Source organism: Bombina bombina, chromosome 3 (assembly GCF_027579735.1).
Source record: "Bombina bombina isolate aBomBom1 chromosome 3, aBomBom1.pri, whole genome shotgun sequence".
Taxonomy (NCBI): Eukaryota; Metazoa; Chordata; class Amphibia; order Anura; family Bombinatoridae; genus Bombina; species Bombina bombina.
In genome coordinates, this window is record NC_069501.1 from 1,182,421,984 (window position 1) to 1,182,448,137 (window position 26,154).

A 26,154-nucleotide genomic window follows, 5' to 3' on the forward strand; every position below is an offset into this window, starting at 1 on the left:
GGTCTGTCCCTGTTTGTGGACGAATGTAATAAGCTATAGTGGAATGAGATAAGTTTAGGGGTCCTGACAGGGAGTTGCCACAATTTCTCCCAGGCAGTCAGAGGTCTATTAGGGCCTTTAGGGAATCCCCAAGAGACCAGGAAGGCGTATAGTCTAGAGTACTCGAATTTAAGCCATATAGGGGGGTTTGGAATGACAGATCCTATATTGCTCGGGCCCACCAAAGTGTCCGAGGGATATAGCTGGGAGATTATTTTCAGATCCCAAACACCCCAGCGCTGTACGTGTGTGTCCGGTAGGGCTGCAAGTAAGGCAGGCAAAGACTGGATAGGAGATGGGTGTGGGGCAACCTCTGGTAGGTTCCTGAGGTTGTGCCAAATTTTCAAGTTGTCTCTGATAATGACATTCTTTACTCCCAGCGTATCCAGCCGGTAGGTAGGAATCCATGGTAAATCGGCTAAACTCAGACCTGTAGGGAGATCATGGGCCTCTATGGTCTTCCATCCTTGTGGTTCACCCTTATCTGCCCAAGCTAAGATATGAGAGAGCCTAGCGGCCTCATAGTATCCGCGAATACTAGGCATAGCTACGCCTCCTTGTTCATACTTTTTCTGAAGTATCTTTGCTGCTATACGAGGCTTAGATTTATCCCAGATATACTTTTGACCAAGAGATTGGAGCTTATCTATAAGGGCACTAGGAACATTGAGAGGTATGCAGCGAAAATAATACAGGATTTTAGGTAGGATCGTCATCTTAAAAGATGCTATGCGGCCCAGCCAAGAGATCTCTTTAAAGTTCCATGAGGTGGTGAGTTCGGCAACTTCTTTAATAATGTCTGAGTAGTTTATAGACAGTACTGTTCTCCGATCTGCACCAAGTTGAATCCCTAAGTGTCTGATGGTGGAGTGTGACCATTGAAAGGAGTATGAGGTTCGCAGAACATCTAGTTCGAAGGCAGGAAGACCAACAGGCAAAGCCTCGGTCTTTGAGAAGTTGACCTTATAATAACTATGGGCACCAAATTTGGAAATAAGGTCAAGAAGGGCAGGTAGGGAGCCTAATGGGTTTGTGAGGAATAATGTCACGTCATCCGCGAACAATGCTATTTTTGCTGTTCGGCCGGAGAACTGCACTCCCCGTATTGTACGTGAGTTTCTAATGGCTTGGGCCAAAGGTTCAATGGCTAATGTGAAAATTAAGGGCGATAGGGGACACCCCTGCCTAGTACCGTTAGTGATATAAATTTCCGGAGAGGCAAAACCCAAGCCCTTAACAACCGCAGATGGGCAGGAGTATAAGGCGCGGATAGCTGTTATTACTTCGTCTGGCATGCCAAATTGGGCTAATGTGCACCATAAGTAATCCCATCTGACCCTGTCAAACGCTTTTTCTGCGTCTAAAGACAGGGCCAGCATGGGAATTTTTAGACGAGACGCCTCTGTGAGGATATTAAGCATTTTTCGAGAATTATCCGGTCCTTCTCTACCAAAGGTGAATCCAACCTGGTCTGAGTGTACTACCTTCGGGAGTAGGGTATTAAGGCGGTTGGCCCAAAGTTTGGCATAGAGTTTCACATCACCATTAATCAATGAGATTGGTCTGTAACTAGTACACTGTGTTGGGTCTTTATTTGGCTTGGGGATAGGTAGAATAATTGCCTGCAGGTATTCATTAGTAAACAGACCTGACTCCCGAGCCTCCAAAAAAACCTTGAGGAGGATCTTATTCAGATCAGATTTAAAGAGCTTATAGAAGGATGCCGGGTACCCATCAGGGCCCGGGGCTTTATTATTTTGGGTATGCTTGATAGCTAAGTTTATTTCGGTTAGAGAGAATGGGGCCTTAAGTGTTTCTTTATCTTCCTCTGATAGTGCGGGTAGATTAAGACCTTGTAAGAAATCTTTCACTTCTGGAATAGGGGATTCTTCACCAGCCATTGAAGGGTGGAGATGATACAAATCAGAATAGTAGGCCGCAAAGGTTTGTCCAATTTCTTTAGGCGAGGAGACCGATTTGGTCCCCTGTTTGAGTGATAGTATTCTAGCTGCCGCGGTTCTACCTCTCAGTTTGTGTGCTAAGAGCGTTGAGGCTTTATTACCCTGACAATATAGCAACTTTTTGAATCGAGTATGGGCTTCCTTTACCCTCTCTAGCTCCCTATCTGCTATTTGCGTTCTAAGAGTTTTGATTTTATCAGCTAGAGGGCTCGACGGGGAGGTCTTATTTTCTTGTTCAGTCCGTCGTAACTCTGTCATAAGAAGGCCCAAAGGGGCTTTCATCTGATGTCTAAGTTTTGCCTGTCTCCGAATACAGATCCCTCTCACATATGCTTTCAGGGCGGCCCAAACTGTTTGAGATGGCATACCCGGAGTTTCGTTTAGCTGTAAGAATTCTCTAATAGAGTTTTGGAGAGAAGTCCTAAAAGATTTATCTTGCAGGGCCTGCTTAGGTAGTTTCCATCTAGGCCTAGACATAATTGTTTGGTCAGTGGAGAGGGTAAACGTGAGAATATCATGGTCCGACCAAGCACAGACCTTTATATGCGACATTAAAACTCTGTCAAGTGTCCATGAATCCGTGAAAAAGTGGTCTAGTCTCGAGTAAGAGTGATGGGGTCTAGAGAAGTATGTGTAATCTCTGTCACTGTGGTGGTATGCCCTCCAAATGTCATATAGATTGTGCTGGATTATGTGCTGACGGAATCTGTTGGCAGTAGTTATAGTATATGTATCAATTTCTTTCCCCCTCTGAACTTTCTTGTCGACTAAGGGGTCCCACACCATATTGAAATCACCCCCTAGAATCAGAGTTCCAGCCTTGTATTTTTCTATTTTAGACAGTACCTTTTTCAAGAATTTGGGTTGTGATTGGTTAGGGGCATATATATTTACCAATGTGAATAGAATACCGTTAAGCTTACAGGTGAGTAAGAGATATCTACCCTCAGAGTCTTTCTCCTCATAGATATGTTCATATTGCATGGTTTTATGTATGGCAATAGCTACCCCTCTAGATTTTTCAGAGTGGGAGGCTAGAATCACAGTGGGATAGTCTGGCGTTCTGTACGGGGCCTGGGAGGACGCCAGCCAATGTGTCTCTTGTAGGAAGATAATATGTATTTTGAGAGCCTTCATAGTGTTTGTAAGCATACTTCGTTTATCTTGTGAATTGAGACCCTTGGCATTTAGTGTTGCAAAAGAGATATTATTGGGGATCGACATTTTTGCAGGCTTAGGAAACTGGGAAGGTGAGAGAGAAAAAGATAGTGGAAAGAGAAATAGAGTTAAAGCACAAAACTTACCCCGCCCGAAGGTGCACACCCAGAGATGACTCCCGGTAATCTTAGATTAAGAAGTTCTGGTCACTGTTCAGAAAGGTCTCAAGAGACCAAGTTCGAGAGAAAAAATAATTGTTACCTGAAATAGGAAGTACAGTTAGTCAGGGATTCTTTATATAGTATAGAAAGTACAATCTATATCGTCAGCATCAAACCAAGTCTACTCAGGCGTATTTGCTCGGGGTATAAGTGTATTCACAAGTATGATGACCCGTCGGATCACCAAATGGAGAAGCTTATCTAAGGATTAGACTAACTTCTCCTGTCCCCTTAGGAGGGGATATCACAAATATAATTTGCGTATATGAGGGGGGGGGGGGGGCGGTACAAGTATATCAACCTGTATAAATAGATTGACTAGTCATGGGGGAGTGTGAACTACAGGATAACAATCATAACTTAAATTAACTAACATAGTAACAGGGGTCTACATTTAGTGCAATTAGTCTGTTGTATGTCATTTCCATATATGCAATTTCAGTTAGATCTAGTTCTAATTTAAAACAATTCTTATTATATGCCTAGTGAACAATGTGCAGCATAGAATTCTAGGTGAATCTAGGTGTAGTTTTAAGTGATTTAAATAGAAGCACAGTTATATCCAGCCAGATTTGCGATAACACATGTATCATTTGAGGGAGTGAAAACAGAGCATCTTCCGTCCCTCAGAGGAATAGCAACTAAGTTTTAGTTGGATCTAGATTTGGCTTTAATCAACTCTTATGATACGTCTAGTAAACCACTTTCGGCATAAACACATTGTAGAAGGGGAGATATTCACGACCCTCATCATCTAAAAAAGAAAAAGATGTTTAATGGGCAGGGGTAAGCCGCCACAGGGCAGGACCGCTGCTTCCAACAGGAAATCCCGCATCTCCTCCTCCACAACGTGAAAACAATTTCTACTATATGTCTGGCAAACAGTTTGCAGCTTAGAATTCTAGGTGGATCTAAACGTAGCTGTAAATGATACTTCCCTTATACCTGTGAAACAGTTTGCAACATAACCTATTTGAAGAAGGGGGGATAGTCACGATCCTGATCCTCTAAAAAAGAGATGTTTAATATATAGAGGCAAAACGCCTCAGGACGGATTTTCTGTTATCTACAGGGAATCTCGAATCTCCTCCTCTTCAACATGAGGTAGATATCTAAACAGAGATAAAAATACATCAAACAAAATTAACAATAACATATGTATCATTTAAGTGTACGCAAACATGGCATTTTCCATCCCCTAGAGGAACAGCAAATGCGCTTCAGCTGGATCTAGATTTGGCTTTAATCAGCACTTATGATATGTCTATTAAATCTCTTACAGCATAAATAGATTGGAGAAGGGGAGATATTCGCGACCCTCATTGTCCGAAAAAGAAATGTTTAGTGGACAAAGGCAATACACCTCAGGACAGATTTTCCGTTTCCAACAGGAAATCACGAATCTCCTCCTCTACAACCTGAAACAGGTATCTAAACAGAAACATAGGTACATACAACAGGACTTATAATGACATATAAATCATTTGAAAAAAGTGCTATCATATCATTTTTTGTCTCTCAGGAGAGCAGCAGCCGAGGAAATTTGTCCTCCTATAGATGGTTTTTGTGGCCCAGGTGTGAAATCTAGGGCTCCAGCACGTAATTTAGGTTGAAAGGCCTGAGGGGATGTATCTAGGCCAGAAGTATTAGGCATTGAGTCCCTTCTTGTTCTGGGTTCAGACGTTACCAGACCCCACTCTTTTAACAAGTCAAATCCCTCCTGGATGGTAAGAATGGTATGGGTTTCGCCTTTATTTGAAACTACCAATTTCGTCGGGTATCCCCATCTATACCTAATATTTTCTGCTCTTAGGATTTGGGTAATGTTCCTAAAGGTCCTTCTTCTTTGTAGAGTGAAGCTTGAGATGTCTGGAAATACCGAGAGCTGCTGAAATTTAGCTGGTAGTTGTGGTTTATTGGCCAATTCTTTTAGTATCTTCTCCTTATGAGTGAAAAAATGTATCCTAGCGAGGACATCTCTCGGCTTATCTTGAGAAACCGACCGTGGTCTTGCCACCCTGTGGACCCTGTCTAGTAGAAAACTTGTCGGGTCAGTTTCAGGCAGTATAGCCTTGCAAAACTCTAAAACATAGGGTTCCAGATCTTGTGAGCCAATATCTTCAGATATTCCTCGGAATCTCAAATTATTCCGTCTGGACCTGTCCTCCATATCAGCCAATTTTATCTCCAAGTCTGATAACTGGGTTGCCAAGCTCTGGGAATATGCCAGGAGATGGGCCTGATCTACCGCAAGATCTTCTTGCTTGCGTTCTAGGGTGTCCGTCCTTTCTCCCAGTGACGCAATTTCTCTGCGCAGCTCAGCTGTAGAACCCTTTATTTCTTTAGTTAACGTGTCTTGAAGAAGGTTCATGCGCTTGGTGAGAGCATCAACAATAGATGTAGACATTGCGTCTGGTGTGGGAGCTTGAGAATTAATACTGTTGTCAGATTCGCTGTCATCCATGACAGAAGCAGAGTCTCTGTATGTTTGAGACAAATGGCCTTTAAAGTGGTCAGCTACTGTCTTCTTGGGTGGTTGAGATAGCCTTGGTTTTCTTCTAGAGTTTTGGGACATGCTCAGTTTCCTGTCCTCAGCCGCAGGAGAATAGATAGCTGGAATCTAGTCAGATATTGCACCAAAATGTAGAGTAGCAACTATAAAGAGTAGATTGTAGAAAATTGTGACATAGTCCCCCTGACGTCAATTTTAAGTTAGGCAGCCATATTCAGCATATTAACATCAAACAGGGAGAGGTGTAGCAGTAAATTGTATATTAATAGAATGTCTTGCTTTACATCATATGGAGACTGATTCTTTAATATCCTACAGAGCATAGATAGTGCAGTATTAATTAGGGTGCAGATGTCTGTTAAGTCCCTTTGTCACTGCGCTTGTGTTGTGTGCGCCAGGAGAGTGTAGAGAGAGTCTATTGTGGTCCACTCTGGCCCTGCAATCTGTAGTTGACTTAAATTGAAAGCGTGCTTCAGAATCAACCTCAGTCTAATAATGCTGTGAATAGAGCGTATAGAGGTATTCACAAAAGGCTTGTGTATAGATATGTCAGAAGTGGGCCCTTTCTATTGCTGAGATAAAAAGGTTTCAAATGCGACCTTTAGGGCAGCTATGAGACTGAGGTAAATTGCTGGTGGTCTGACAATAATAAATGTGCTGGTGGCTAACGGTAGGCCTCAGGTGTAGGTAACAGTCTTATAAGCTTTGACAGGGCCTACCGAGGTTAGTAGCTAGATGTCAGGCTCAGTTATCTCGGTTGTGTAGACAGCAGGGTCTTAACATATAAGTGTCCTTATGTGTGTATAGTATTCTTACCCGGTCTGCTCTGCAATGTCTGATCCGCTGCTAGGTCCGGGTAGGCAGGCCGCAAGATGGCGGCGGTTCGCGCCTAAGAGGCTGTGGCGCACTTTAATTTTGAAGATTGTCTGTAGGCCCTTTGGCTTTGCTGTGATGGCGCACGCCTTTGCAAACCTGCTGAGTGTCTGGAGTAGCCGAAGCCTGCTATCAGCACTGCGTGCTGTATTAAAACATTTATGTAAGGGCTAATCTTGGTAAATCTGTTGAGTTGCAAAGCCTCCCTGATAGTCTGATAATTGCAGCTACAGTGACAGAGCCCCCGGCAGTGTGAGAGAGCAAACTGTTATGAGGGTGAGTCTCCACGTGGGAAGCAGAATCACAAGCTGTAGTGGAGCTGTATTATAATTTAAAATAAAATTCAGGGTATACTTGTGTGTCTCTTTTGAGGTATAAAGTCCCTTATTAATAAGCCCCTGTTAGTGCTTCATCCACAGTGTGAATCAATGTTAGGCCAGTATATTGTGTCACACCTTGTTAGCGGGGAGGATATGAAAGATGGCGCCTCGCCAAAACCACTGTGTCCCTTCTGATAGTGAGCCCTGGAGTTTTTAGCCGCCTCGGGTGAGTCTCTAGCCCCAGCTATGTGTATAGGTGGTAATGCTGGTTGTGCTGAACTTGTGTAGCGCTGTCTACAAGCGGTTGCCAACCGCTACTTACAGATTTCCCCCGGACAGTTCCGGCGTGTGAGCTCCTTGTCTGCTCTATGATCTGGAGTTGAAATGAGTCCTTTTGAGCTCCGGAGCGGATCCCCGACCCTCCGGAGCAGAGTAGTGCACCTATGTCAGCCTGGTTCTGCAGACAATGCCGTTTGCGTGGGTTGAGGCGGCTGTGCTAGGCGGTCAGGTGTAAGTTGCCCGGTGCCTCCTATTAAAGTCACAATAAAGCAGCGGCTGTCAGTAAATTAGTTAGGAGGCTGTCACCAAAATAGCTGGGCACCAGTAAAGGTGAAAGGGGTCCCCTATATAAACTTTAGAAGCTAAAAGTTAAACTTTTTATGTAGGAGCTCTCTGGAATGGCGTCTGATCAGTGCGGTAGTTGGCTCCGCCCCCCAGCATTGCATCTTTTTTATTACTACATTTATATGTTAGACCAAGAGAAAAGGAAACAGATTTATTCAAGAGACAGTTTAAAATTTTCTTTTTTTGAATGCAGCTAATTTGCAATGAAATTTTCAACTACTGCACTATATTATAACACGTGACAAATTGCTTTATTCTTCAGTTAACCAACACATTGCAATTAAACTGGTGCCTTAGTGTAACCGTCTAATTTAAAATTTAATTGTATTTAAAAATGACTTGCAGAAAATTATTCACTAAAAAAAACTCATCGCAGAAAGTGAAGAAAAGTTCTGTCTCTGGGTTCATGGAATATGTATAAAGGATATGGTTAGTATCCAGCAAAAGAAAACAATTGGTGTGCGAAAGATTCAGTGAATAAAAAATGTATACAATGGTTATTTTTAAACAAGAAGGAGACGGCACTCCTATAAATAAACCTCTGGACGACAAAATAATAATAATAATAATTTACAAATTATGACAACAATGTATAAGTGGATTGGCCAATCCGACACAAATTTGTGTTATCAAAACAGCTGTTAGATCTAATATGCAATGAAACTTAAAAACCGCATTAAAAAATACAAATAATGTTAGAAAATCTTAACTGTAAACACATAAATAGAGACTGCCTTATGGGCACAAAATTAGTGATAGCGAAATAAAATGCTTTGAGGAATAAAAGTCCTAAATGAAGTCCTATGTAGAATCCTATGTATCCAGAAAGTTTCTGATTTATAAAGGACAGCCAGAACTAAAAAGGATCCATATGGCAAATGAAGAAGTTGAGCCTAGTACTTTGTTATTATTTGGCGCTGTCCACTACATACCATTCCTATATCCAGTGAACAATTAGAAAGAGAGCACTCGCCGTGTTGAACAATCCATATATATTTAGACGTGTAAACGTTTTCGTGGAGTGACCCCGTCATCAGACAAGTGACAAAACTTGTTTTGTCACTTGTCTGATGACGGGGTCACTCCCCGAAAACGTTTACATGTCTAAATAAATATGGATTATTCAACACGGCGAGTGCTCTCTTTCTGATTGTTATATTTATATATATATATATATATATATATATATATATATATATATATATATATATATATATATATATATATATATATATATATATATAAAAATTGCAGAGGTGAATGGCACTCACGAGTATGTCAGCTACCTGGTGCTCTCACTAGGGAGAAACAAACAGTAAAGCAGGTATGGATCCCACGGACGGACTCCGTGTTGCAGCCAGGATCCAAATGAAGCAGGCACACAGGTTTTTTCAAAAGCACTCCGGTTTATTGGCAAAATTGTTTACCAAACGTTTCGGCTCACACACGAGCCTTTGTCAGTGGTGTACAAAACCAAATGTGAAAACTTAAACACAAACACACCTTAAATACCCACCCAGCCCAAGTGATAGACCAATCAGAGAATGTAACCGCGGCACACCCACTTTCACAGACCTAAACAGCTTTTTGCCGGGCTCAATGTGGGCGTCACGTGACGTCATCACGTTACCGCCGTCCTGTGTGTAACCAAGGAAAACATGCGTAACCATGGAGACAATGCATAAACAAAGGTATTGCGCGGGTGCGCTGGCGGGTAAGACTCTGATGGGAAACAATATATCAATTACTCAAACAGTGATTTAAATACCCCTACATAAAAATATAATACTGGAATAGGTATCTATCTATATGCAACATTGAGACAGACCTAATATGAAGCTTATAAGACAAATAGCGCTACCGAAACCCAAAGTATAAAAAACTAATGACACAGCCCTCTATACTCATGGTATCAAGGCATGTGGGGAGGTAGCAGGTGAGGGCGAAGAGACAATCTAAAGCCCCCATATATATTCAAGCAGGTATACATTGCATCATGCCAGTGGAGTAGGTAGAACTTAAGTCCTGGATGACTCCCAATAGTTCACATCTCATTTGTGTTTATACCAACAGCCAAAGTCTATGATGACATTCAGGCCTCGAGGGGCAACTGTGTCCAATGTGAAGATCCAACGGGATTCCATTCTTAGTAGTGCCAGTCCTCTATCACCACCACGTCTGTTGTGGGGCACATGATCAATCAGCATCACTCGTAACGAGGAAACAGAGTGTCCCGCAGTTGCAAAATGTCGCGCAACCGGTTTTTCTGATCGTCCTTTTTCTATCGCTTGACGAATTGCTGTTTTGTGGTTAGCCAAACGTTCTTTGAACGCTGTCACTGTTTTGCCTATGTAGAATTTGGAACATGGGCAAATAATGGCATACACCACATATTCCGATGTACAGGATAATCTATGTCTTATTTTGTATATTTTATTGTTATGGGGGTGTTGAAAAGATGTCCCAGCAATGAGATTATTGCAAGTGACACAATTGCCACATTTGTAACATCCTGGTTTCCCTCTTGTGAGCCATGTCTGTTTTTCATAGCAGTGTGTGGGATCACTGAGTACTAGTAGATCTCTGAGGTTACTTGCTCGCTTGTATACCACCCGGGGTACCGGAGCATCCACAAAAGGTAGACTAGTGTCCTTGGAGAGCATCATCCAATTCTTCTTTATCATATTCTGGAGCATCCCAGATCCCGGAGTGTAAGTGGTTACAAAGTTCATTCGTTTGGGTTGTTCCGTTACTGTCCGTTTCGGGATAGTGTCATTCTGGGTGAGTTTTGTTGCTTCACTCTTTTGTTGATCTATTAGCATAGGTGGATATCCTCTGCTCAGAAATTTTTGTGACATTTCTTCAAGTTGTCTCTCTTTTCGGGAATCATCCGTGTTGTTCCTGACGACCCGCAGGAGTTGTGAGGAGCTAACACCATCTCTCTGAAATCTAGGGTGGAAACTCTGGTAATGAAGTATAGAATTTTTATCTGTGGGTTTATTGAACAAGGTGGTGTGCAGTTTATCACCATTAGGTGTTTTTACCCTGAAAATTTCCAGGTCAAGAAAATGAATCTGATTGTCATTATGTTCCATTTTAAATCTAATCGTGGAGTTAAGGGTGTTCAATCCTTCAACCCACTCAATAAGTTTTTCAGGGGTATCACCCCAAATCAAGAAGACATCGTCAATGTATCTGCGATACATCTTGATGGGGTTCTGTCTGGAGAAGATATTGTATTTTTCATACATCGCCATATAAATATTTGCATACGATGGGGCCATATTTGACCCCATCGCAGTGCCCATAACTTGTAGGAAGTACTCGTTTTCAAATCGAATTTTTTTTTCTCCAGGCAGAACTCCATCAGATGCAGCAGAAATTCCACAGGTGGACCAGTGTATAGTGGGTTGTCAATCAGGATTTGTCGTACCATGTTGATACCATGCCCGTGGGGTATCACCGTGTATAAACTTACTACGTCCATAGTGACTAAAGTGTCAGTAGGGGCCAGACTATCAAAATCTTTCAGTAGTTTAATAAGTTCAGAGGAATCTTTGAGATGGGACTGAGTGTTTTGTACCACTGGTTGTAAGTAGAAATCAATGAATTCTGCTAACGGCTGCATCAATGATCCCCTGGCAGACACAATAGGTCTGCCAGGGGGATCTTCGAGGGACTTATGGATCTTGGGCAGTAGATATAGTATTGGGCAGATTGGATGATCAACTGAAAGAAAACCCAACACATCATCATCAATTACCCCAGCTTGATATGCCTTGCCCAAGAATTCATCAATTTCTCTTTTAAAAATTTTGGTAGGATTAGATTGTAGTTTGCGGTAGGTATTATGGTCACGGAGTTGTTTAAAAGCCTCACCTCTATACTGTACATAGTCGAGTATCACTGTGGCCCCACCCTTATCCGCTGGCCTTATGACTATGTCTTTGTCAGTGGACAGAGACTTAATTGCCCATCTTTCAGCAGTTGTAATGTTGTCTCTTGGCAGAGGCATATCTTTGTGTATTTCAGTAAGGGTTGTTGTACAGATATGATGGAATGTTTTTATCGACGGATGTGTAATTGTCGGTTAAAAGGTGCTACTTGCTTTAAATTGTTTTGGGGTCTGATTCTCTTTGTCTTTAAAGAAGTCTTTAAGCTTCAACTGTCGTTGAAATCTACCCATGTCTACCATCAAATCAAAAAGGTCACAGTGGGGAGTAGGTACAAAAGACAATCCTCTATTAAGGATTCTTATTTCGTCACCCGTAAGAGGTCATTTACTCAGATTATAAATCATTGTGTCTTTTTCTGTCGTGGCTGGTTTTTTCGTTTTGCCCCGCCCCCTCCTGATGCTGCCGCCTCGGGGCCTACGGCTAAAGGGGGTTTCTGTGCAGATCTTGTGAGTACCCCGCTGGCAGTGCTGTTAGTAGTATTCTGAGTTTCACCTTCTGAGGAGTCCCCCCCACTGCTGTCTACTGCGGTGAGATTGATTCGTCTGTTTTTGTTAAAAGGTGTTCTCCTGCGTCCACCCCAAGTAGAGTCCTTCCCAAATAACCAGCTGTATACTTTTTTCTCTCTATAGTCGTTCTCAACCGTAACAAATTTTTTATTCTTAAAGGTTAGTAAGTCCTGTTTGTATTTTTCTACCTTAATTTTCTGTTCTTAATTTTGTGATCCAGTCTGTAGAACTGTCAGATGTGAGTACAGTTAACAAGGTGTCTTTAACAGTGTCAATTTCTTTTTTAATATTAGCTTTGAGTCTAGTTACCTCCTCAATAACTAATAACATCAGATCATGTGAACATTTACTTAAAATCCCACACCACCTTCTGCAAAACTCTATGTTGTTCCTGCCTAGGGTGGGGATATTCTTTACTCGAAATCCCCTGGGAATAAATTTCAATTTATGGTACTTAGATAAGTACACAGCATGAAGGTGAAAGTCTACCTCTTTCTTTTCAAGGTGTAGTAGTTTGTGATAAATATTGTTTGGTGTCTCACCTTTTGTCTCCTCCAACTCCTGCAGGTCCGCCTCACAACGGATGCGAGCCGCATCTGCCTCCGTAAAGGCAAAGTCCTCTATATTGCTATAAGGATCCTCAATGTTGGGCACTTCTTGGGTAGTAGGTGGTGTTTCCATACCCGTCTCAGTCAAAAATGATGCAATGTATCAAAAGGTTGTCTTGTTGCAAAATAGCAAAGTCGGTTTTGAAAAGTATCCACAGTCACTATAGATAATTTCAAGAGGGGGAGTCTCACCCCACAATATCAGAACGGGTGCACGTATCAAAGGAATGTATACAAAATTTCAGAGGTGAACGGCACTCACGAGTATGTCAGCTACCTGGTGCTCTCACTAGGGAGAAACAAACCGTAAAGCAGGTATGGATCCCATGGACGGACTCTGTGTTGCAGCCAGGATCCAAATGAAGCAGGCACACAGGTTTTTTCAAAAGTACTCCGGTTTATTGGCAAAATTGTTTACCAAACGTTTCGGCTCACACACGAGCCTTTGTCAATGGTGTACACAACCAAATGTGAAAACTTAAACACAAACACACCTTAAATACCCACCCAGCCCAAGTGATAGACCAATCAGAGAATGTAACCGCAGCACACCCACTCTCACAGACCTAAACAGCTTTTTGCCTTACAAAATAAGACATAGATTATCCTGTACATCGGAATATGTGGTGTATTCCATTATTTGCCCATGTTCCAAATTCTACATAGGCAAAACAGTGACAGCGTTCAAAGAACGTTTGGCTAACCACAAAACAGCAATTCGTCAAGCAATAGAAAAAGGACGATCAGAACAACCGGTTGTGCGACATTTTGCAACTGCGGGACACTCTGTTTCCTCGTTACGAGTGATGCTGATTGATCATGTGCCCCACAACAGACGTGGTGGTGATAGAGGACTGGCACTACTAAGAATGGAATCCCGTTGGATCTTCACATTGGACACAGTTGCCCCTCGAGGCCTGAATGTCAACATAGACTTTGGCTGTTGGTATAAACACAAATGAAATGTGAACTATTGGGAGTCATCCAGGACTTAAGTTCTACCTACTCCACTGGCATGATGCAATGTATACCTGCTTGAATATATATGGGTGCTTTAGATTGTCTCTTCGCCCTCACCTGCTACCTCCCCACATGCCTTGATACCATGAGTATAGAGGGCTGTGTCATTAGTTTTTTATACTTTGGGTTTCGGTAGCGCTATTTGTCTTATAAGCTTCATATTAGGTCTGTCTCAATGTTGCATATAGATAGATACCTATTCCAGTATTGTATTTTTATGTAGGGGTATTTAAATCACTGTTTGAGTAATTGATATATTGTTTCCCATCAGAGTCTTACCCGCCAGCGCACCCGCGCAATACCTTTGTTTATGCATTGTCTCCATGGTTACGCATGTTTTCCTTGGTTACACACAGGACGGCGGTAACGTGATGACGTCACGTGACGCCCACATTGAGCCCGGCAAAAAGCTGTTTAGGTCTGTGAGAGTGGGTGTGCCGCGGTTACATTCTCTGATTGGTCTATCACTTGGGCTGGGTGGGTATTTAAGGTGTGTTTGTGTTTAAGTTTTCACATTTGGTTTTGTACACCATTGACACAGGCTCGTGTGTGAGCTGAAACGTTTGGTAAACAATTTTGCCAATAAACCGGAGTGCTTTTGAAAAAACCTGTGTGCCTGCTTCATTTGGATCCTGGCTGCAACACGGAGTCCGTCCGTGGGATCCATACCTGCTTTACTATATATATATATATATATATATATATAGGTATAGATATATATTTTACAAAAAATTATCAAATATATATATATATAAATATTTAAAAATAAAAAGAACATTTTCTTTTATCAAAAACATTGGAATGTAAAGTTTTAATAACTACCTTTGGCTTTAGTGCTGTTGGTCTAGTGCGGTGTCAGGTTAGCGAGTGAGCAATTTTTTTTTTTTTTTTTAACAGTGCTCCCCATTTTATTTTACGGGGAGAAGAACTTTTTTACTTTTACCATGTACAACGTGCTCAAACTGTCCATGTTAAAATTTTAGTTTGAGTGAAGTTAGTGAGCACGTGAAAAAAATATGTATAGCGTGCCACTTGTTATCTGGCCTATTATCTGTTGGTTAAGTAGCTTATTTCCTTTGTTTTTAATACAGGTCAGTTTACTAAAGAAGCCTGGCTATTTGTTCAAGTTTGATAGCATTAGGAGTGGCTTTTCTGTTGCAAATTCTTTGTTCTCTGTCTTCATACAGGTTGTTGGCTAATACTGTATGTATTTTTAATAATAATAATAACCAGAGTGGATTTAATTTAAATCAAATTGATTTTAAATCACAATTTAAATCATTAGTCAGTAATACTCAATTTAAATCATGGTTCATGATCTACACAAAGGTTTCATTGTTAGAATAAAGATTTTTCTAATTATTTTTACATTTAGCCACCAATCAGCAAGGGCTACCCAGGTGCTAAACCAAAAATTTGCCGGCTCCTAAGCTTAAATTCCTGCTTGTCAAATAAAGATGCCAAGAGAACAAAGAAAAATTGGTAATAGGAGTAAATTAGAAAGTTGCTGAAAATTGCATGCTCTATCTGAATCATGAAAGGAAAAAAATGTGTATTTCATATCCCTTTAATAACCTTTATCTAAATTATGACATCCTGTTCTGTTCTTCCACCACAACATAGTATTTACCTGTAAGCAAGCTGAAGTGCTTTGGGGTCTGAATTGTTTCTTTAATTGAAATGAGTGCTTTCTCTCAGTAGAAGGATACGCGGAGACACACTAATGTATTTAGTTTTGTGATGTTGATGGCTTCTTCCGGTTTTTGTTTTTTATTAGTTTTTTTTTTTTTTTTTTTTTTTGAGGGGAGAAGGGAGTTGCCTATTCTCAATCTGATTTAAATAAGAATCAAATCTGATTTAAATTTGTAAAAAAATCATTGATTTTTTTTATCCACATCCGGAAATTCCAAAATCCATAATTACTCAGAAATCCAGACTTTTTAATTAGTTTTTTAAAAATAAAACTATTACCAATATTTCAAAGCCAAACTGAAGACACAGTCAGAGAAGATTTTGTTCAAAAATGAAAATGATGGTCAGTAATACCTTTCTGATTACAGTACTGTACTATCTTTCTGAGGTTACTATGTATAGAAATGTAATACAAATTATCTAAAACTACCTTTAAGTTGCATGTATAACCTGTATTTTAATATTTAAGCATTGCCTAAATGACATAGGATATTGTTGTTTACACTTTGTGCCATTTTACAAATGCAGATATACAGATATTCCAAAATCCAATATCCAAACCTTTTCTGGTTCCAGCCAGTTTGGATAAAGGGTTTTGTACCGGTAACATCACTTTTTTTCAGCATGTCAAGACAACGTTGCTTATTATAAGACTAAACCAACGGTCCTGGATTAAAAGATGTTTAAAGGGACAGTCGGGTCCAAAATAAACTTTTATGATTCAGATAAGACATGTAATTTTAAACAACTTTCCAATTTACTTTTCTCACCAATTTTGCTTTGTTCTTTTGGTATTCTTAGTTGAAAGCTAAACCTAGGTAGGCTCATATGCAAATTTTTTAGACTTTGAAGGCCGCCTCTTATGTGAATGCCTTTTGACAGTTTTTCATCACTAGAGGGCATTAGTTCACGTGTGTCATATAGATAACATTGAGTTAACGCACGTGAAGTTACCTAGAGGTAAGCACTGATTGGCTAAAATGCAAGTCTGTCAAAAGAACTGAAATAAGGGGGCAGTTTGCAGAGGCATAGATACAAGGTAAACACAGAGGTAAAAAAGTGTATTATTATAACTGTTGGTTATGCAAAACTGGGAAATGGGTAATAAAGGGATTATCTATCTTTTTAAACAACAATCATTCTGGTGTTGACTGTTCCTTTAAACATTTTTTGACACTATTTTAGAAATTTATTTTTGACATATATGGCCATCTTTTTAATAAAACAAACACTATTTATCTTCTTTTTATAGGTTGACTATACCGGTGGTTTTGAGCCTTTCAACACTCTACGATTCAGCCAGAAGTTTGTTGAACGAACTGCCAACCCCAAGGATATAATACACTTCTTCAGACATAAAGAACAAAAAGACAAGAAAGGCGAGTTTAGTTATTTATGATGCCACACATCTTGTTATGATTTATTCAATTTAAATTATGATTTGGGCATTTTATACTTTGTTGTGAGTAGGCAAGAAGAGGAAGAGAAAAAAATACATTAAAACTAAATACCTTACAATGAACTGAATTCTAATCTTTTGACAAATATCTAGTAAATATTGCAAAGCAGTTCAGATGTTTCTATTGGTTTTAACACAGTTCCCATCGATCTGGGAAACTGACCAATCAGTTTGAAAAACACCCTAAATGTGTTGTTATATTTTCAGACTTTCTTTCTTCCTTTTTTTTTTTTTTTTTTGCCCCAAGTAGGTAAACATAGGGTAAAAAAAAATGAAGAAATATAACAGATATTTGTGTAGGTTCTCAAAAGGATAATGCACATTCGCACAGATGATGGGACAAAATAGCAACCTGCAGCAAGTTGTAATCATATAAAAGGAGAAGCCACATTGGCTGGATTTAAAGGGACACTGAACCCACATTTTTTGTTTCGTGATTCAGATAGAGCATGCATTTTTAAGCAACTTTCTAATTTACTCCTATTATCAATTTTTCTTCATCTCTTACTATCTTTATTTGAAAATGAAGGCATCTAAGCTTTTTTCTCTTACTTGGTGTATTCAGTCCACGGATTCATCCTTACTTGTGGGATATTCTCAATCCCTACAGTAAGTGGCAAAGAGAGCACACAGCAAAGCTGTCCATATAGCTCCCCTCAGGCTCCGCCCCCCCCCAGTCATTCTCTTTGCCGCTCTAACAAGTAGCATCTCCACGGGGGTGGTAAAGAGTATGTGGTGTTAGATTTCAACTAGCGGAGGCCAAATTCATCAGCTTTCAGTCGGACAACATCACGACTGTAGCGTACATCAATCAGGGAGGAACAAAAAGTTCCCTAGCGACGAAGGAAGTATCCAAGATCATCAAATGGGCGGAGGATCACTCCTGCCATCTTTCTGCAATTCACATCCCAGGGGTAGACAACTGGGAGGCGGATTTTCTAAGTCGTCAGACTTTCCATCCGGGGGAGTGGGAACTCCACCCGGAGGTTTTTGCTCAGCTAACTCAGCTATGGGGCATTCCAGCATTGGATCTGATGGCGTCCCGTCAGAACACCAAACTTCCCCTTTACGGATCCAGATCCGGGGATCCCAAGGCGGCGTTGATGGATGCATTAATAGCGCCTTGGTCGTTCAGTCTAGCTTATGTCTTTCCACCGTTTCCTCTTCTCCTTCGGCTAGTAGCCAGAATCAAACAGGAAAAGGCTTCAGTAATTCTGATAGCGCCTGCGTGGCCACGCAGGACTTGGTATGCAGACCTAGTGGACATGTCATCGGTCCCACCATGGAAACTGCCATCGAGGCAGGATCTTCTAATTCAAGGTCCTTTCAAGCATCCAAATCTAGTTTTCTCTGAATCAGTTATAGACACTCTGATACAGGCCAGAAAGCCTGTCACCAGGAAAATTTACCATAAGATATGACGGAAATATCTTTGTTGGTGTGAATCCAAGGGTTACTCGTGGAGTAAGATTAGGATTCCATGGATATGGTCTTTTCTCCAAGAAGGATTGGAGAAAGGTCTGTCAACTAGTTCCTTAAAGGGACAGATATCTGCTCTGTCTATTCTGTTACATAAGCGCCTGGCTGCTGTACCAGACGTTCAGGTGTTTGCACAGGCCATAGTCAGAATCAAGCCTGTTTACAAGCCTGTGGCTCCTCTATGGAGTCTAAATTTAGTTTTTTCAGTTCTTCAAGGGGTTCCGTTTGAACCTTTGCATTCCATAGATATTAAGTTTTTATCTTGGAAAGTTTTGTTTTTAGTAGCCATTTCTTCTGCTCGAAGAGTTTCTGAATTGTCTGCTTTGCAGTGTAATTCACCCTATCTGGTGTTCCATGCAGATAAGGTTGTTTTGCGCACCTAACCTGGTTTCCTTCCAAAAGTGGTTTCTAATAAGAATATTAACCAGGAAATCATTGTTCCTTCTCTGTGTCCTAATCCAGTTTCTAAAAAGGACCAACTTTTACACAATCTTGACGTGGTTTGTGCTTTAAAATTCTATTTAAAAGCAACTAAAGATTTCAGACAAACATCATCCTTGTTTGTTGTCTATTCTGGTAAGAGGAGAGGTCAGAAAGCGTCTGCTACCTCTCTTTCCTTTTGGCTGAAAAGCATCATCCGTTTGTTTTATGAGACTGCGGGACAGCAGCCTCCTGAACGAATTACAGCTCATTCCACTAGAGCTGTGGCTTCCACATGGGCTTTCAATAATGAGGCTTCTGTTGAACAGATTTGTAAGGCAGTGACTTGGTCTCACTGCATACATTTGCCAAATTTTACAAATTCAATATTTTTGCTTCTTCGGAGGCTATTTTTGGGAGAGAGGTTTTGCAAGCAGTGGTGCCTTCCGTTTAGGTTACCTGACTTGTTCCCTCCCTTCATCCGTGTCCTATTGCTTTAGTATTGGTATCCCACAAGTAAGGATGAATCTGTGGACTGAATACACCAAGTAAGAGAAAACAGAATTTATGCTTACCTGATAAATTACTTTCTCTTACGGTGTATTCAGTCCACTGCCCGCCCTGACATTTAAGTCAGGTTCAAATTTAATTTATAATAACTACAGTCACCACTGCACCCTATGGTTCTCCTTTTTCTCCTAACCGTCAGTCGAATGACTGGGGGGGCGGAGCCTGAGGGGAGCTATATGGACAGCTTTGCTGTGTGCTCTCTTTGCCACTTCCTGTAGGGATTGAGAATATCCCACAAGTAAGGATGAATCTGTGGACTGAATACACCGTAAGAGAAAGTAATTTATCAGGTAAGCATAAATTCTGTTTTTTTTTTTTTGTTCAGATCTCTGGACAGCACTTTTTTATTGGTGGATTAATTTACCAGTCAGCGAGAACAACCCAGGTTGTTCACCAAAAATGGGCCGGCATCTAAACTTACATTCTTGCATTTCAAATAAAGATATCAAGAGAATAAAGAAAATTTGATAATAGGAGTAAATTAGAAAGTTGCTTAAAATGTCATGCACTATCTGAATCACAAAAGAAAAAAATTGGGTTCAGTGTCCCTTTAAATTCAAGCGCACACTTGGTTTATTCTCTATTTCTCTTGTTAAGTGTATCCAGTCCACGGATCATCCATTACTTGTGGGATATTCTCCTTCCCAACAGGAAGTTGCAAGAGGATCACCCACAGCAGAGCTGCTATATAGCTCCTCCCCTCACTACCATATCCAGTCATTCTCTTGCAACTCTCAACAAAGATGGACGTAGTAAGAGGAGAGTGGTGTATTATAGTTAGTTTTTTAACTTCAATCAAAAGTTTGTTATTTTTAAATGGTACCGGAGTGTACTGTTTCATCTCAGGCAGCATTAGAAGAAGAATCTGCCTGTGATTTCTATGATCTTAGCAGAAGTAACTAAGATCCACTGCCGTTCTCACATATTCTGAGGAGTGAGGTAACTTCAGAGGGGGAATGGCGTGCAGGTTTTCCTGCAATAAGGTATGTGCAGTTAACATATTTCTAGGGATGGAATTTGCTAGAAAAATGCTGCTGATACCGGATTAATGTAAGTTAAGCCTTAAATGCAGTGATAGCGACTGGTATCAGGCTTATTAACAGAGATACATATTCTTATAAAAGTGTAATATAAAACGTTTGCTGGCATGTTAATCGTTTTTATATATGTTTGGTGACAAAACTTATTGGGGCCTAGTTTTTTTCCACATGGCTGGCTTGAATTTTGCCTAGAAACAGTTTCCTGAGGCTTTCCACTGTTGTAATATGAGTGGGAGGGGCTGACAGCTAGAATTACAGACTGAGACACTCAGCTTCCTTCTGCATGATATAGGACATCTCTGAAGGGCTCAAAAGGCTTCAAAGTCGTGTTTGAGGAGGGTAGCAACCACAGTAGACTGTGGTAGTTGTTGTGACTGTGTTTAAAAAACGTTTTTGTCATTTATTATACAGTTTTTGGTATTAAGGGGTTAATCATCCATTTGCAAGTGGGTGCAATGCTCTGCTGACTTGTTACATACACTGTAAAAATTTTGTTAGTGTAACTGCCTTTTCTTCTGTTAAGTGTGATCAGTCCACGGGTCATCATTACTTCTGGGATATTAACTGCTCCCCTACAGGAAGTGCAAGAGGATTCACCCAGCAGAGCTGCATATAGCTCCTCCCCTCTACGTCACTCCCAGTCATTCTCTTGCACCCAGCAACTAGATAGGTAGTGTGAGAGGACTATGGTGATTATACTTAGTTTTATATCTTCAATCAAAAGTTTGTTATTTTAAAATAGCACCGGAGTGTGTTATTACCTCTCTGGCAGAGTTTGAGGAAGAATCTACCAGAGTTTTGCTATGATTTTAGCCGGAGTAGTTAAGATCATATTGCTGTTCTCGGCCATCTGAGGAGTGAGGTAAACTTCAGATCAGGGGACAGCGGGCAGATGAATCTGCATAGAGGTATGTAGCAGTTTTTATTTTCTGACAATGGAATTGATGAGAAAATCCTGCCATACCGATATAATGTCATGTATGTATACTTTACACTTCAGTATTCTGGGAGAATGGTACTTCACTAGAATTACACTGTAAGAAAGACATAAAGCTGTTTAATAACTAGAGATTATGTTTAACGTTTTTGCTGGAATGTAAAATCGTTTTCATTTGCTGAGGTACTGAGTGAATAAATGTTTGGGCACCATTTTTCCACTTGGCAGTTGCTTAAATCTGTTTTTTCTGTCAGTTTCTGTTCTCCCTCACTGCTGTGTGTGTGGGGGAGGGGCGCTTTTACTATGCATCAAATATTTCAGTCAGCAACTCATTGTATTCCCTGCATGATCTGGTTCATCTCTACAGAGCTCAGGGGTCTTCAAAACTTATTTTGAGGGAGGTAATTTCTCTCAGCAGAGCTGTGAGAATTATAGTTTGACTGAAATAAAAACTTTTATTCTGTAATTTGTTTCCTGCTTTCAGAAATTGTTATCTTTGCTAATGGGATTAAACCTTTGCTAAAGTTGTGTTGTTTACAAGGATTGAGGCTATAACTGTTTCAATTTATTAATTTTTAACTGTCATAGATCTTCTGTGCTTCTTAAAGGCACAGTACGTTTTAATATTATTCTATTTGAATTCTATTTCCAAGTTGCAAGTTTATTTGCTAGTGTGTTAAACATGTCTGATTCAGAAGATGATACCTGTGTCATTTGTTGCAATGCCAAAGTGGAGCCCAATAGAAATTTATGTACTAACTGTATTGATGCTACTTTAAATAAAAATCAATCTGTACAAATTGAACAAATTTCACCAAACAACGAGGGGAGAGTTATGCCGACTAACTCGCCTCACGTGTCAGTACCTACATCTCCCGCTCAGAGGGAGGTGCGTGATATTGTAGCGCCGAGTACAGCTGGGCGGCCATTACAAATCACATTACAGGATATGGCTACTGTTATGACTGAAGTTTTGGCTAAATTACCAGAACTAAAAGGTAAGCGTGATCACTCTGGGGTGAGAACAGAGTGCGCTGATAATATTAGGGCCATGTCAGACACTGCGTCACAGGTGGCAGAACATGAGGACGGAGAACTTCATTCTGTGGGTGACGGTTCTGATCCAAACAGACTGGATTCAGATATTTCAAATTTTAAATTTAAACTGTAAAACCTCCGTGTATTACTAGGGGAGGTGTTAGCGGCTCTGAATGATTGTAACACAGTTGCAATACCAGAGAAAATGTGTAGGTTGGATAAATATTTTGCGGTACCGACGAGTACTGAGGTTTTTCCTATACCTAAGAGACTTACTGAAATTGTTACTAAGGAGTGGGATAGACCCGGTGTGCCGTTCTCACCCCCTCCGATATTTAGAAAAATGTTTCCAATAGACGCCACCACAAGGGACTTATGGCAAACGGTCCCTAAGGTGGAGGGAGCAGTTTCTACTTTAGCTAAGCGTACCACTATCCCGGTGGAGGATAGCTGTGCTTTTTCAGATCCAATGGATAAAAAGTTAGAGGGTTACCTTAAGAAAATGTTTGTTCAACAAAGTTTTATATTGCAACCCCTTGCATGCATTGCGCCGATCACGGCTGCAGCGGCATTCTGGATTGAGTCTCTGGAAGAGAACATTGGTTCAGCTACTCTGGACGACATTACAGACAGGCTTAGAGTCCTTAAACTAGCTAATTCATTCATTTCGGAGGCCGTAGTACATCTTACTAAACTTACGGCGAAGAATTCAGGATTCGCCATTCAGGCACGCAGGGCGCTGTGGCTAAAATCCTGGTCAGCTGATGTTACTTCTAAGTCTAAATTGCTTAATATACCTTTCAAAGGGCAGACCTTATTCGGGCCCGGGTTGAAAGAGATTATCGCTGACATTACAGGAGGTAAAGGCCATGCCCTGCCTCAGGACAAAGCCAAAGCCAAGACTAGACAGTCTAGTTTTCGTTCCTTTCGTAATTTCAAAGCAGGAGCAGCATCAACTTCCTCTGCACCAAAACAGGAAGGAGCTGTTGCTCGCTACAGACAAGGCTGGAAACCTAACCAGTCCTGGAACAAGGGCAAGCAGACTAGGAAACCTGCTGCTGCCCCCAAAACAGCATGAATTGAGGGCCCCCGATCCGGGATCGGATCTAGTGGGGGGCAGACTTTCTCTCTTCGCCCAGGCTTGGGCAAGAGATGTTCAGGATCCCTGGGCGCTAGAGATAATATCTCAGGGATACCTTCTGGACTTCAAATACTCTCCTCCAAGAGAGAGATTTCATCTGTCAAGATTGTCAACAATCCAGACAAAGAAAGAGGCTTTTCTACGCTGCGTACAAGAGCTCTTGTTAATGGGAGTAATCCATCCAGTTCCACGATCGGAACAGGGACAGGGGTTTTACTCAAATCTGTTTGTGGTTCCCAAAAAAGAGGGAACTTTCAGACCAATCCTGGACTTAAAGATCCTAAACAAATTCCTAAGAGTTCCATCGTTCAAGATGGAGACTATTCGGACAATTTTACCTATGATCCAAGAGGGTCAGTACATGACCACTGTAGATTTAAAAGATGCTTACCCGCACATACCGATTCACAAAGATCATTACCGGTACCTAAGGTTTGCCTTCCTAGACAGGCATTACCAGTTTGTGGCTCTTCCATTCGGATTGGCTACAGCGCCAAGAATCTTCACAAAGGTTCTGGGTGCTCTTCTGGCGGTACTAAGACCGCGGGGAATCTCGGTAGCTCCATACCTAGACGACATTCTGATACAAGCTTCAAGCTTTCAAACTGCCAAATCTCATACAGAGTTAGTGCTGGCATTTCTAAGGTCACATGGATGGAAGGTGAACGAAAAGAAAAGTTCACTCGTTCCACTCACAAGAGTTCCCTTCCTGGGGACTCTTATAGATTCTGTAGAAATGAAGATTTACCTGACAGAGGACAGGCTATCAAGACTTCAAAGTGCTTGCCGCACTCTTCATTCCATTCAACACCCGTCAGTGGCTCAATGTATGGAGGTAATCGGCTTAATGGTAGCGGCAATGGACATAGTACCCTTTGCACGCTTACACCTCAGACCACTGCAACTGTGCATGCTAGGTCAGTGGAATGGGGATTACTCAGACTTATCCCCTACTCTGAATCTGGATCAAGAGACCAGAAATTCTCTTCTATGGTGGCTTTCTCGGCCACATCTGTCCAGGGGGATGCCATTCAGCAGACCAGACTGGACAATTGTAACAACAGACGCCAGCCTTCTAGGTTGGGGTGCCGTCTGGAATTCCCTGAAGGCTCAGGGACTATGGAGTCAGGAGGAGAGTCTCCTGCCAATAAACATTCTGGAATTGAGAGCAGTTCTCAATGCCCTCCTGGCTTGGCCCCAGTTGACAACTCGGGGGTTCATCAGGTTTCAGTCGGACAACATCACGACTGTAGCTTACATCAACCATCAGGGAGGGACAAGAAGCTCCCTAGCTATGATGGAAGTATCAAAGATAATTCGCTGGGCAGAGTCTCACTCTTGCCACCTGTCAGCAATCCACATCCCGGGAGTGGAGAACTGGGAGGCGGATTTCTTAAGTCGTCAGACTTTTCATCCGGGGGAGTGGGAACTTCATCCGGAGGTCTTTGCCCAAATACTTCGACGTTGGGGCAAACCAGAGATAGATCTCATGGCGTCTCGACAGAACGCCAAGCTTCCTCGTTACGGGTCCAGATCCAGGGATCCAGGAGCAGTCCTGATAGATGCTCTGACAGCACCTTGGGACTTCAGGATGGCTTACGTGTTTCCACCCTTCCCGTTGCTTCCTCGATTGATAGCCAGAATCAAACAAGAGAGAGCATCAGTGATTCTAATAGCACCTGCGTGGCCACGCAGGACTTGGTATGCAGACCTGGTGGACATGTCATCCTGTCCGCCTTGGTCTCTACCTCTGAAACAGGACCTTCTGATACAGGGTCCCTTCAAACATCAAAATCTAACTTCTCTGAAGCTGACTGCTTGGAAATTGAACGCTTAATTTTATCAAGACGTGGGTTTTCTGAGTCAGTTATTAGTACCTTAATACAGACTAGGAAACCTGTTACCAGAAAGATTTACCATAAGATATGGCGTAAATACCTACATTGGTGTGAATCCAAAGGTTACTCTTGGAGTAAGGTTAGGATTCCTAGGATATTGTCTTTTCTACAAGAAGGTTTAGAAAAGGGTTTATCTGCTAGTTCATTAAAGGGACAGATCTCAGCTCTGTCCATTCTGTTACACAAACGTCTGTCAGAAGTTCCTGACGTCCAGGCTTTTTGTCAGGCTTTGGCCAGGATTAAGCCTGTGTTTAAAACTGTTGCTCCACCATGGAGTTTAAACCTTGTTCTTAATGTTTTACAGGGCGTTCCGTTTGAACCCCTTCATTCCATTGATATAAAGTTGTTATCTTGGAAAGTTCTATTTTTAATGGCTATTTCCTCGGCTCGAAGAGTCTCTGAATTATCAGCCTTACATTGTGATTCTCCTTATTTGATTTTTCATTCGGATAAGGTAGTCCTGCGTACTAAACCTGGGTTCTTACCTAAGGTAGTTACTAACAGGAATATCAATCAAGAGATTGTTGTTCCTTCTTTATGCCCAAATCCTTCTTCAAAGAAGGAACGTCTACTGCACAACCTGGATGTAGTCCGGGCTCTAAAATTTTACTTGCAGGCAACTAAGGAATTCCGACAAACGTCTTCTCTGTTTGTCATTTACTCTGGGCAGAGGAGAGGTCAA

The 26,154-nt window shown here is 41.3% G+C and overlaps 1 protein-coding gene across 2 annotated transcripts in view; it reads left to right on the plus strand.

The window, feature by feature from the left end:
- The window catches only part of MRE11 (MRE11 homolog, double strand break repair nuclease), a 1,042,570-nt gene that overhangs the window by 366,284 nt on the left and 650,132 nt on the right, over positions 1–26,154 (plus strand). For both annotated transcript variants that reach the window (XM_053708610.1, XM_053708611.1), the window contains exon 11: positions 16,743–16,869. In XM_053708610.1, coding sequence (XP_053564585.1) covers positions 16,743–16,869 — 127 coding nt within the window. The remainder of the gene's footprint in view (positions 1–16,742; positions 16,870–26,154) is intronic.